At 37.1% G+C, this 13,209-nt stretch overlaps 2 protein-coding genes, 1 long non-coding RNA gene and 1 other non-coding gene across 4 annotated transcripts; 3 read left to right on the plus strand and 1 right to left on the minus strand.

The window, feature by feature from the left end:
- The first annotated feature begins 1,731 nt into the window (after positions 1-1,731).
- LOC113467378 (protein AATF-like) lies at positions 1,732-3,705 on the plus strand. Its single transcript, XM_026823522.1, has 5 exons — positions 1,732-1,772; positions 1,878-2,002; positions 2,246-2,465; positions 2,699-3,017; positions 3,607-3,705. The coding sequence occupies exons 1-5, from the start codon at positions 1,732-1,734 to the stop codon at positions 3,703-3,705; spliced, it is 804 nt and encodes a 267-aa protein (XP_026679323.1).
- A 724-nt stretch (positions 3,706-4,429) lies between these two features.
- On the plus strand, positions 4,430-8,319 carry LOC113467379. Its single transcript, XM_026823523.1, has 4 exons — positions 4,430-4,602; positions 5,055-5,494; positions 5,715-5,924; positions 8,099-8,319. Exons 2-4 carry the CDS (start codon positions 5,104-5,106, stop codon positions 8,317-8,319), a joined length of 822 nt encoding a protein of 273 aa, XP_026679324.1. The 5' UTR covers positions 4,430-4,602; positions 5,055-5,103.
- On the plus strand, positions 7,133-7,731 carry LOC113467384. The gene is made up of 2 exons (XR_003391475.1): positions 7,133-7,270; positions 7,407-7,731. It is a non-coding gene; the product is annotated as an uncharacterized LOC113467384 (long non-coding RNA).
- Positions 8,320-11,577: 3,258 nt separating the features above from the next.
- Positions 11,578-12,243, minus strand: LOC103509101. Its single transcript, XR_003391474.1, has 2 exons — positions 12,105-12,243; positions 11,578-11,672 (listed from the first exon to the last, which is right to left on the minus strand). It is a non-coding gene; the product is annotated as an uncharacterized LOC103509101 (transcript).
- Positions 12,244-13,209: the final 966 nt, after the last annotated feature.

The following is a 13,209-nucleotide window of genomic DNA, read 5'->3' on the forward strand; positions in this document are numbered from 1 at the left end:
ATTAAACCATAAAAAAGAAAAAAAAATCTTCCTTTTAATTAAACAAGGTTTTAACTTACCACAGATCCTTCAAATGATAAAGATCTTGAGAAATCAGAGAGGGATGCAATTGATTGAGAGTGTGGAGATACTTCCAGCACGGCAATCTCTTTACTATCACTCATGTTGAACAATACTCAAACACACTGAGCTGCTGGCATCTAGTTAAATTCCTGAAATGGTAACAGTATGTACAGTGTTTGAAAAGTCTTTATCTTTTAAAATATCATTTTTTGAAGTAGTTGCCAAATTTTGGTCAGAGCCAGGGTCAGCTCCAGGGGGGTCAACTTCAAAAACTTAAATCAGAACCCCCTAATTGTGACACACTCGAGCTTCATTTTCTCCTATACCTACAGTGAGCCTGACTCCAAATTTGAAGAATCAGCAGATTGGCAGTGCTGGGTTGTGGAAATGCACTGACTATCATAAAAAATTCCACTCAGTTTGCGAAATAAAACCTGCAAGGAACTGTGTGAATGCTGAGAGATTAGAAACAAATGGAAACAGACAATCAGCTTTCCATAATTGGTGTGTCAATTGGCTGATTCTAAGTGAATAGTACAGAGTGTTTGAAAAGTCTTTATCTTTTAAAATGCCATTTTTTGAAGTAGTTGCCAAATTTTGGTCAGAGCCAGGGTCAGCTCCAGGGGGGGTCAACTTCAAAAATTTAAATAGGAAATTGTGACACACTCGAGCTTCATTTTCCCCTATAGGTACCTACAGTGAGCCTGACTCCAAATTTGAAGAATCGGCTGATTGGCAGTGCTGGGTTGTGGAAATGCACTGATTGACAAACATAAAAAATTCCAATCAGTTTGCGAAATAAAACCTGCAAGGAACTGTGTGTGAATGCTGAGAGATTAGAAATGACACACTCAAGCTTCATTTTCCCCTATAGGTACCTACAGTGAGCCTGACTCCAAATTTGAAGAATTGGCTGATTGGCAGTGCTGGGTTGTGGAAGTGCACTGATTGACAAACATAAAAAATTCCAATCAGTTTGCGAAATAAAACCTGCAAGGAACTGTGTGTGAATGCTGAGAGATTAGAAACAAATGGAAACAGACAATCAGCTTTCCATAATTGGTGTGTCAATAGATCAGTTGCGCTTACTTGTGTGATGTTTCAAAGTCATAGAGCAGGAAAAATGAGGACCAACGGAATTTTTCTTTTCTTACGACTTTTAATAAATCGTAAAGTTTGACGTCACGACATATGCTCCCGTAGGCGATGATGTCATAATTCATTACTCCCGCTTCGTTTGTTTGTGCGCAAGCGTTTCTGCGCATTTTGACATTAAGTCTGATGTCACAACTCTTTGAACTTTTTAATTAAAACGGCAATTAAAAATTGAATTTTCGACCTTTTAAAGTTACTTTTTCGGAGTATTTGGATTTTTCACAACTTTTTACGTAGGAATCGACCTTTTATTAATAATAATTTTCCCAATTGCAACTCCTCCATTGGATAATTGGATTTTTCACAACTTTTTACGTAGGAATCTTTTATTCATAATTTTTACCCAACTGCAACTGCTCCATTGGCTGATTCTAAGTGAATGTGTGAATGGAAACACACCTTAAGGTGTGACTGAATTCAGTCTTTCAACCCACCCATCTCAAAAAAGATTGTGGAATACATATTTTATTGTTTTTAACTCGCCTAACTAGGTAGATAGATATATCTGTTAAAATGTATCAACTCAATATAAAACTGAAGATAACCAAGAAGGAGTGGATGATGACTTCCTGTACTCTAAACATTCCGTGACATCAGAAATAGACAAGGGGAGAGCAGTTCAGCAACAGATAAGTAAGTTTCCCCGGTCAGTTTCCCAGTTGTGATGTATCAACTCAAAATAAAACTGAAGATAACCAAGAAGGAGTGGATGATGACTTCCTGTATTCTAAACATTCCGTGACATCAGAAATAGACAAGGGGAGAGCAGTTCAGCAACAGATAAGTAAGTTTCCCCGGTCAGTTTCCCAGTTGTCTTTCCATATGTCTCATTCTATGAGGTTTGTACTTTAGTAGGTGATTAAAAGGTCAATACCTACCTAGGTATGTAAAAACTGTTCTTTCTTTAATCTCAAGTAGCATATAGAACAGCAAAAATCTCTACCATAACAATTTAAATTCTATGGGATGTAAAGAATTTCTTTCATTTCTTCAATCTGACTTCTGTTTAATTAAATAATCTTCACAGGTCTTTGGGATGCATTTCTGGAATGCAGGATTCGTCTACAGAAGGGTATTGTAGCATTCAACAAGTTCCCAAGTCAGGAAGTATTGAAGAAATTTAACCTCCTGGATGAATTGAAAAAAGATATCAGTGAAGCAGAAGAAAATATAGCAAAACTAATGGAGACTCTAATATCTCTTCATGAGAAACTTTGCAATCAATATGAAGGTTTTGGAAATTCAGAGTAAGTAAATAGGAACCCTCTTTAAAATATAGAACCTGGTTAGGTACGAAAACTGTGTTATGAACAAATTGCAATACTTGATGAAATCTGCCAACAAATAAAAAAAAAATTGCAAATTTTACAGACCAATAGCAAAAGTGTGTTAATATTATGACTATTTAAAGAGACCATATTTACCTTTACCTTCAGTTAAATATTCTAATAGGGAAACCCCTCCAAATATTTTTTTCCAGCAATTTAAAACGGAAACGCTCGAATGCAGACAAAGCTGGCGTCGTGAACAAAAAGAGAAAGCTGGACGAGTACAGTACTCTGTTGACCCAAATGCAGACCGATTTTACCCCCTACCAAAACGAGGCCATTCAAAAATGGAACGACAAAACGAAAATAGCCTCGGGCAAGATGGCCAACTCAAACTTTTCCGCGTTCGATCAAAGCGTACTGCAACAGATTGAACATATTCTCAATGATAAGCAACGTCTAGTGAGGAGAACACAGCAGCGGAAATCCAAATATCAGCGTGTCGGAGAGGCCGCTTTGGATTTGAAAGAGGTTAGAATTTTATTTGATAAGCCAGCCTAGTTAGCTTGATTGGTAGCGCTTCTGCCTTGTAAGCGCTAGGCCGCGGGTTCGATTTCCGCCAGGGGCGGTTTGGTTCGTTCTCGGAACTGCTGGCTTTCTCTTATCCTGTCTTCATTCTCTCTTCGATTTCGGGACGATAAGACCCTAACAGTTACAGCTCCCTCTATCAAACCTCTGTAAATCTTAAAATCATTATTTGATCATGCTATTCCTTCTTTCTCATTGATAACACTAGGAGAGGTGAGGAATGAGATCTTATCTTTGAGGGGGTGAAGAGAATCTACTTTTTAATCAAAACAATCTTGATTTTTCTAGTGTTTTACAGCCACTTTTTGGGCGAATAGGAGGGGCATTAGCAGGTACTTTGGGGCAGTGATATTGTGTTGTCCCCTAAAACACAAACAGATGCAAGTTATCAACCAATTAAAAGCTATTCCATAAGTACAAAAGAATGGTCCTTGAAAATAATAAAAGACAAACACAAATAATTTAAAATCAAGTACACAGAGATATCATGACAAGAAAATCACGTTTGCCACTACTTGTGTGTTTGTTTCAGGACAAAGAGACAGCTTTGATAAAGGAGGAGTATGATGAAGAGGTATTTGCTCTCGTATTCGCCTATGAAGGTCGATCATCCTGCACCCAGCCATTATAACATTATGAATGTAGAGAAGTCGAAATTTATTTTACACCTGTAGGTACTTACCTATCTACATACAGAAGCTCAACCCAAAGGACGGGTTGAGCTTCTACGAATCTACCTATCTACATACAGAATCGGTTTGTCCTTACCCGAATGAGCCACGTTTTATGACATTAACCAAAGAGTAATCTTCCAAACTGGTCATGTTTTTGATACCTACTAAAAAAAATAATTAATAAATAAAAATAAAATTGATTTCCTTCTAAACTAAGGTGTTAATAATATTAAACAGTTCTATGACTGGCAACATAGTTCAGTCAACTACCTACCATTACCTGATGATGACTACTGTCGTAGATTAGATAGGTACCTACCCCCTCTAATTTGTGATGAAAAATTTCGACTTGGTAATGAAATGTGATGGTAGGTAAACAGTCTTGTTAGATCATTAAATGAGTCAGTATTTATAAAAATTCTATTATCACTATACCTAGGAGGTATGGAAATAAATAGATACCTACCTAGGTAGGTACATAATCAAAATAACTTGTATTCACATCAGGTTTTGTATAGTAGGTAGGTAGCCCGTAGTCCAAATCCAAAGGGATATTTTTCGTAGTACTTTTCGCTCTAATAAACTAGTATATTCGCTCTAATGAATTTTCCTAACCTCACTTCAAAGCATGAGTAGTACCGCGAATTTTTAAATTTGATTGATAATGGTGATTAAAAAAAAAATACTTTTATTTTGTGATTAGCTGGAGTTTTTTCCCCAAAAGTATGGAATAATAAAAGTTTCAAGCGTAAAGTTACAATATTCTTGTTACCTAGTAGTTCTGTGAACTGTAGACCTCACTCAGACTCCTTTGCCCAAGCTGAGACAAATTTACATATTAATCTAATTCACAAGTAAGTACCTATCAGAATAGAAAAGAGGGTACCTATATACATCCTCTGTAAGTAAAAGGATAGGGAACAGGTTTTATTAGTTATGTTGGTTACATTTTTCTTTTGTTAACAGACAATGATGGATATGAAAAATAAGTATTTGAGAGAAGGTGAGCCACAACAAGCAGCAGAAGAACCAGAAGTTAATGTCAGAGAAGGAGGGGTTAAAACCTTACCCCTTCCAAGAATACCAACAAATAAAGTGAGCTGGGAGGTGCACAAACGTCAAGAGTTCAAAGTGCCGCCTGGCCTAGAAAATTGTTTCTCAAAAGGACAGGTAGGTTCTTACTTAACGTGTCTTAAATGGACATCTGGGTTGTGCACTTTCTTCTCTTATGTTTTAGACCTATGCTCTTCTCATTGTTTGAATTTCAAAGCTGGTTTACTAACTGTGTACGTTTTTCCATTTTCAGACGTATTCAGGACAAAATCTAAAGAAGACCATCTGAAGCTTATTGTGATATGAAATTACACAGGCATATCATGGTTGTGATACCACGCAGAATCAATATAAATTTCATCATGTCCCCAAGATATTCATCATGCATGTGTTCACAATTCTTCAGACATTATGTGACTGCTAAACAAAGATCATTCTCAGAACCAATCAAAGTAAAAGACGAAAAGAAGCTAATGTTTGAAAGAATGGGAGATGAATTATTAGAAGAAAACATTAAAAAAGTTAAACACAAGCTTTTGTTCAACTCATATATTTGGTCTGGATTAGATATACCCAAATCTTATATTGGAAAGAAAAAGTTAATCAACAGTAAATTTTCAGATAATATAAGGTATGATGAAATAGTCCAAGATAAATCAATACCAATATCCCTGAAATTTTTAGGAAGTCTAGGTAAGTTTGGTTTTATTAAAGTTTATGATTATCATTATTTCCCCTTGCTAAAGAAATAGCAAAAGTTGACTCAAAGCAATCACCCTATTTAGGGCTGATTGAGAAGCTGACGAAAAACACCGACCCCGTCTGTACATGGGAAAAGGCAAAGAAAAAGAAGATTATTATTATTAAAAGAGAAAAGAATAATATTAATAAAACAACACTCTTTTTCTTCCAGGAAATCATCAAGATCCAGACGGTTCGCAAAGTAAAGGAGCTGGGAAAGAAAATTTCACTGTCCCAAGTGAAAGGGAAGAACATGAGCAAAACAGAGAAAAAACCCCTACAGCCACAGTATTTCCTTATCAAATAAACACTACCACTGGAGATGTATTGGAAGAGAGTAAAGAAAGTGACCTATCAGAGGAAGAAGATGACTTTTATGAGAGTAAGTACTTACTTATTAGAAAAGCTGTATCAGTATGTCAAACTAATTAAAAAAAAGTACCTCAGTACCGCTTTTGCATTACTTCAAGTCACATTCTTTTACATCCATGCCTATCAAATAACGGAAAAGTCTGGTTAGACCTGGAATGACATTGGAAAAAATGTATGAACTGTACATGGAATATTTAATAACTGTAGTACATAATCATAAGATGAATGACTTTCTGGAAAAAGGTGTAAATGAACAACGAAGCTTTCTAAAAAGTCTGGGATGTGTGAGTTTTGGTGTATACAGGAATATCTTTCTTAATCAATTCAACTTGAAATTCAAATCATTGAAAGAAGATAGTTCCAATAAATGTGATACCTATGCTACAACAGTGGGAACAGAAACAGTAGCAACAAAAGAAAAAATACAACAGGAGTATGACAAACATCCGGAAATGGTTACAATAGCTAGAGATATGTTCAAACCAGGCACCCTAAAAGCCAAAGAAAATGATCACATTGAATGTTTAACTTTTGATCTGGACACTAGAGCAGTGGCTCCCAACCTTGGGGCATTTAATCTAGAGCAGTGGTTCCCAACCTGAGGGCAATTACCCCTCAAGGGGTTAAAACCTTACCCCTTCCAAGAATACCAACAAATAAAGTGAGCTGGGAGGTGTGCAAACGTCAAGAGTTCGAAGTGCCGCCTGGCCTAGAAAATTGTTTCTCAAAAGGACAGGTAGGTTCTTACTTAACATGTCTTAAATGGACATCTGGATTGTGCACTTTCTTCTCTTATGTTTTAGACCTATGCTCTTCTCATTGTTTAAATTTCAAAGCTGGTTTACTAACTGTGTACGTTTTTCCATTTTCAGACGTATTCAGAACAAAATCTGAAGCTTATTGTGATATGAAATTACACAGGCATATCATGGTTGTGATACCACGCAGAATCAATATAAATTCCATCATGTCCCCAAGTTCCAATAAATGTGATACCTATGCTACAACAGTGGGAACAGAAACAGTAGCAACAAAAGAAAAAATACAACAGGAGTATGACAAACATCCGGAAATGGTTACAATAGCTAGAGATATGTTCAAACCAGGCACCCTAAAAGCCAAAGAAAATGATCACATTGAATGTTTAACTTTTGATCTGGACACTAGAGCAGTGGCTCCCAACCTTGGGGCATTTAATCTAGAGCAGTGGTTCCCAACCTGAGGGCAATTACCCCTCAAGGGGTTAAAACCTTACCCCTTCCAAGAATACCAACAAATAAAGTGAGCTGGGAGGTGTGCAAACGTCAAGAGTTCGAAGTGCCGCCTGGCCTAGAAAATTGTTTCTCAAAAGGACAGGTAGGTTCTTACTTAACATGTCTTAAATGGACATCTGGATTGTGCACTTTCTTCTCTTATGTTTTAGACCTATGCTCTTCTCATTGTTTAAATTTCAAAGCTGGTTTACTAACTGTGTACGTTTTTCCATTTTCAGACGTATTCAGAACAAAATCTGAAGCTTATTGTGATATGAAATTACACAGGCATATCATGGTTGTGATACCACGCAGAATCAATATAAATTCCATCATGTCCCCAAGATATTCATCATGCATGTGTTCACAATTCTTCAGACATTATGTGACTGCTAAACGAAGATCATTCTCAGAACCAATCAAAGTAAAAGACGAAAAGAAGCTAATGTTTGAAAGAATGGGAGATGAATTATTAGAAGAAAACATTAAAAAAGTTAAACACAAGCTTTTGTTCAACTCATATATTTGGTCTGGATTAGATATACCCAAATCTTATATTGGAAAGAAAAAGTTAATCAACAGTAAATTTTCAGATAATATAAGGTATGATGAAATAGTCCAAGATAAATCAATACCAATATCCCTGAAATTTTTAGGAAGTCTAGGTAAGTTTGGTTTTATTAAAGTTTATGATTATCATTATTTCCCCTTGCTAAAGAAATAGCAAAAGTTGACTCAAAGCAATCACCCTATTTAGGGCTGATTGAGAAGCTGACGAAAAACACCGACCCCGTCTGTACATGGAATTTCCGCTCTGGCCGGGATTCGAACCCAGCACCTCCAGGTTGAGAGTCAGTGCTCTTGACCACTCGGCCACAGAGGTGGGCTTTTTATAATTTAAAAATATATTTACATTATTTTCAATTGACAGAACCACTGGAGGGCTCCTACACAATGCGCTGGATGAGGGACTATGAGGTTTATGATGAATCAGAAGAAGATGATTTCGACATAGATCCAAGCTATTTTGAGTATGGAACCCCAGATCCTAGTATACCAGCCAGTACTGTACCTTGTGGAGGATGTGGGGCACATCTTCACTGTCAGGTTAGTGGTCTCCCTTATAAGGAAAGGAATTTTTCATTGTGTTAAGCATACTGAAATGCTCATAAATATCGTTCCCCAATTAATACACCTAGATAAATTTTATGACTTGACTTGGACTCGAACCACCAACTTCCAGATCCAAAGTCCAACGAGTTAACCATTGTACCACTGAGGTTGGTGGTCTCCCTTATTCTCTTACTGGTTTCCCTGTGTCATTTATCAATAAAGTAGTTTGCAAGTGGGTAAAACAAAGTTGATGAGGTAAATTCCTTTGTAAAATCACAAGAAAAAAGACCTTATGATAAGAAAAAAGACCCTAGGTTTTCAAGGGCTCAATCAGGCTTAAAAACTCATCAGTCTTATCACAATTAGGTCTTGTTAAAGAATTTAATCCAGGTTTGACTAACCATTTTACATTACATTACATTGAAATGGTCTTTTCTGACGATATTCCCGTGTGCGGAGTCCAGTACTTAAGCAGGACTATTGCACCCAACCATATGAAAGTCACCACGTAACAAAGAGGTAATCATGCAAACTTTCTTGAATTGCAACTTGAACTTTCTATTTTATCAACAATTTTATAATGATCCCCTGGGTTTTCTAGGCCATCTGAGTTAACAGTCTGGATGTCATCAGATAGCAGATTTTGTACAGCACCTGGAATTGAAACAGGACATTCTGTGATGGGTACCTAGGTACATAACAACCTTTGTAGTAGCCTGTGTCCCACAGATTTCCTCCTTTCTGAGGCTTGTTTTCTCCCTTTTGCCACAATAGCACCTGTATTAAACCATAGGGAATAGAAGATGGCCAGCCATCAGAATGGTGTCCATTTCCAAAAGGAAAATACAACTTTACCAGGTAGGTACCTACCATAATATAACTAGGTATTTACGTTCGAAACGTACCACTACACAAATATGTTCATCTGATGCGAGGTAAAAAGGCAAGAGACGCCCCCATGTATACCATGCTGGAATCGGAGGAAGATGAAGACGAAATGGAAGAATAATGAAGCAGTGTCCGTTCCAGCGATATACAGGGTGGTCCAGAGTTACCTGACGGTTTTTAAAATGATGCTACACGTTCAATTTTCAAGATAAAAGAGTGGATATTTATTTTAAATGAAAGATAACAAAATGAGGTTTACTTTTTTGGGGATTTTGTTTGTGATGGTGATCAGGTGTGGCAGACAACGTACCTAGGTATGTTGTTGATCAATACAACCTTCCCCTCCTACTGTACAAAGTATGAGGAACACCTAATAAGTAGGTAGGTGAAAAAGATCAATGGAAAATTACTTACCTGCAATAGGGTTTTCAAAATCATCTATGTCTTCTTGTTGTTGGCGAACATTAAATTGAGAATCTATCTCTTGCCGGATACTACTTTTCTTTACTGTCATGATTTCTCCTTGAGAGCTGTGGAAGTTACATGAACAAGGTAAAAACGGAAAGCAACTCTACTCAATTTACCTATTTAATTTTGTTTGTGATGGTGATCAGGTGTGGCAGACAACGCTATCCGAAAAATTGGCCTCATTTTGAAAACACTCAATCTGTGTGCAAAATCGACAAACTGGCTTTAGCCCTTCTTGGGCTATAGCACGAATTTCCCGATAAGAAGCACCCGTTAACTCATCCAGAGTCCTTGTCTTATGAATATACTCGTACACCTTGTTTTTAACGTATTTCCATGAAGAAAAGTCGCATGAGCTAAGATCGGGTGAGGAGGGAGGAAAATCAAAATGGATGCAAAACTTCCTCTGAGCATTAGTCAAAAATTCACTTACTGTCTTTAGCCCTTCCTGGGCTATAGCACGAATTTCCCGATAAGAAGCACCCGTTAACTCATCCAGAGTCCTTGTCTTATGAATATACACCTTGTTTTTAACGTACTTCCATGAAAAAAGTCGCATGAGCTAAGATCGGGTGAGGAGGGAGGAAAATCAAAATGGATGCAAAACTTCCTCTGAGCATTAGTCAAAAATTCACTACTTTTAAGAAATGCCACCACAGCGAGAGCTCGATGTTGTGGGGTCCATGACTACATTGTAACAAAAGCTCATTTAGTTCTGAACTTAGTGATATTAATTTCAACAAGCTATGACAAGTTATAACAACGTAATGGGCAAATCAAAACCGTCAGGTAACTCTGGACCACCCTGTATCTGAAGTAACTGTATAAGTGTATAACCCACCTCGGTGGTGTAGTGGTCAAGATGCCAATAACCGGAATTTGAAAACAGGTCCACAATTTACCGAGAAGGAGTCCCGGTAAATTGTGAAAGAATGATCGTTGCGACATATTATGTCGAACATCGTCAACCGGCCATTGATCGACAAGGAGAAACTATTTTATCAAAGCAGTGTGGATGGTTCAGTGGACATCGATCGACGGCCGGTCGACTATGTGTGGACATACCTTAATATCAATCTATCTCAGAAATAAAACAAAGTAATATCCTTTTCTCTGTGATCTCAATACATCCAAGTTGCTTCATTTTATTTCAAGGGGTTTGATAGGGGGAACTCGTCTTATCGTCCCGAACGCGAAGAGAGAAGGAAGACAGGATAGAAGAAAGCCAGCTGTCCGAGAACGAACCTTATCCCTTTAGGATAAAATCACCCCCGGGCGGTAATCGAACCCGCGGCCTAGCGCTTACAACGTAGACGCGCTACCAACCAAGCTAACTAAGCTGGATATTTTACTTTTTCTTCCCAAACAGGGACTTGAACAGCTCTGTTTCCGACTCGGGGTTCCATTGATGAGAAAGTACGGGCGCCATGAAATTCACCAGCTTCTCATGAACTCCATATCTCAGCTTTCTTCCTTTGGTACACTTGACGTCCACCTTGCGCTTCATTTTGCTTCGTAGCTTTTGTAGCTCCATCCACTGTCTGAAATTAGGAATAGAAGATTTTATTAACATCGAAATATTCTAAATTCTTGTACCTGCGAGTATTTACTAACATTTTACTATTTAAGTCAGGGACTCCCAAACTGTGGTCCGCGAGAAGGTTTCAAGTGGTCCACGAAGTGGTCCCAAGAGAGAAAAAAAAAATAGAAAGTAATAATCCATTTTCTATTCAAGGGGGTCTATTTGTCCCCTGACTTGGTTGAAAGTACTTACCTTTTCAGGTGTTTTATTTAGCTTATAATAATATTACATGTTTCAAAGAAAACGGGGGCGATGGCAGAGTCAGCCATTCCGAGAACGAACCTTATGTGTTTAGGACAAAGTCCGCCCCGGGCGGGAGCATTTATACTTCTAAAACTTACTTTCCAAAGGAGGAATGATGTGACTTGGTAGGGTTTCCACCAGCTTGTTATGTAACCAAACAAAGTCATTGTAACGTCTACGAACGATACATTCCGTGTCCGGAAACTCGGGTCTGAAAAGGAATATGTAATGAAATGGCATGACTTACACATTGAACATGTTATGGCTAACAGCAGTTTACATAATGTTTATAAATAAATAATATCTCTATGTCTGGTACCTACATTCACTAGATCACTACTCTGTTTTCTATATCAACACCAAATTCAAAGGTGATACCTATTTTTAAGTGACAGCAACTGAGAATATGTCAGAGCCAGGGGGACCTATAATTTATCTGTTCTGGATAGGACAGCTTATAGTAATAGCACATTTTTTTTGTCTTCATTCATTCTTTGAAAAACAAACTCTTTAGCATCACTGTAAGTAGGTACTGATGTACTTTTAGGGACCAATAGCCTGAATTATAAATTTATAATACTTCAATATAATCAAATAAATGTCATATTCTGTAGCCTTTGTGATTTGCATGCGTAATGCTTACCTAGTGGATTTAGTGGTCACCCTGAATGAAATGTATGTTTCTAGGGGTTCAACATGTTTCTGAGGGTTGTCAACTCTAGTATGGATGTCTTTAATTACTTCTAAATCTGCTATGGAAGCCTCTTGATCAGCTATGGTTGAGAAACTTTCAATGGAAGGAGATGCAATCTGAAAGAGTATTAAAATAAATTAATTCAATCTAAGAATGACATGTTATTTTAGGAAATAATATTTAGATGTTCTAGAACTTGGACCTCCAAAGATTGCACCTAGTACTTTTTTTTTTTTTTTGCTTTTACTCAGTTTGGACCATAAAAAAGAAAAAGATCTTCCTTTTAATTAAACAAGGTTTTAACTTACCACAGATCCTTCAAATGATAAAGATCTTGAGAAATCAGAGAGGGATGCAATTGAAAACTCTTCGGTGACTATTTTAATTCATTGGAGAAACCAAAACCAAATGAAACTGAGGAATCTATTGGAAGCTTATCTGATAATGAGTATGAAGAAGAGGGAGAGGAAAAAGAAGCAGCAAGTGGTGATGAAAATGAAAGTGATGGTTCTGATCTAGAAGATGATGACAATGATGAAGGAGAAGAAGAAGAGGAGGGGGATAGTGGAGATGATGAAGATGACTATAGTATTTTGTAAGTATATCTACTTTAAAAAAAAGGTGCTTGTTCAAAAATCATGTCAAAGGAAAATTGCTTCAAAAAGGAGCTGTCACAAATGAGCAGTGACCAGTGTTATTATAGGGTTAGGTAAAACATAAAAAAGAACTTTCACATTTTGAGCAGTAACCAATGTTATTGTAGAGTTGTGTTAAACATAAAAAAGCTTTCTTTTTCATTGTCTTGGCTTCCAAATAATTACCAAAATATCTATTGTTTTAAGATTTAGGAGTCAATCAAGTAGAGTTACCCTGTAAGGAATGTGTGCACAGTTGAGTTTTTCCTCACCACTATGATCCTAATTTATTAATACCAATACACTAGTGCTGGGTACTTGGACTTGTGAACTCAATACTTTAATTACAGAATTAACTTCATTTTCCTGCTTGCTTTGTGTTCAACAGAGGTTCAGAAGACGATGACTTGGATGTATCA

Source organism: Diaphorina citri, unplaced genomic scaffold, assembly GCF_000475195.1.
Source record: "Diaphorina citri unplaced genomic scaffold, Diaci psyllid genome assembly version 1.1 scaffold467, whole genome shotgun sequence".
NCBI classification, from domain to species: domain Eukaryota; kingdom Metazoa; phylum Arthropoda; class Insecta; order Hemiptera; family Psyllidae; genus Diaphorina; species Diaphorina citri.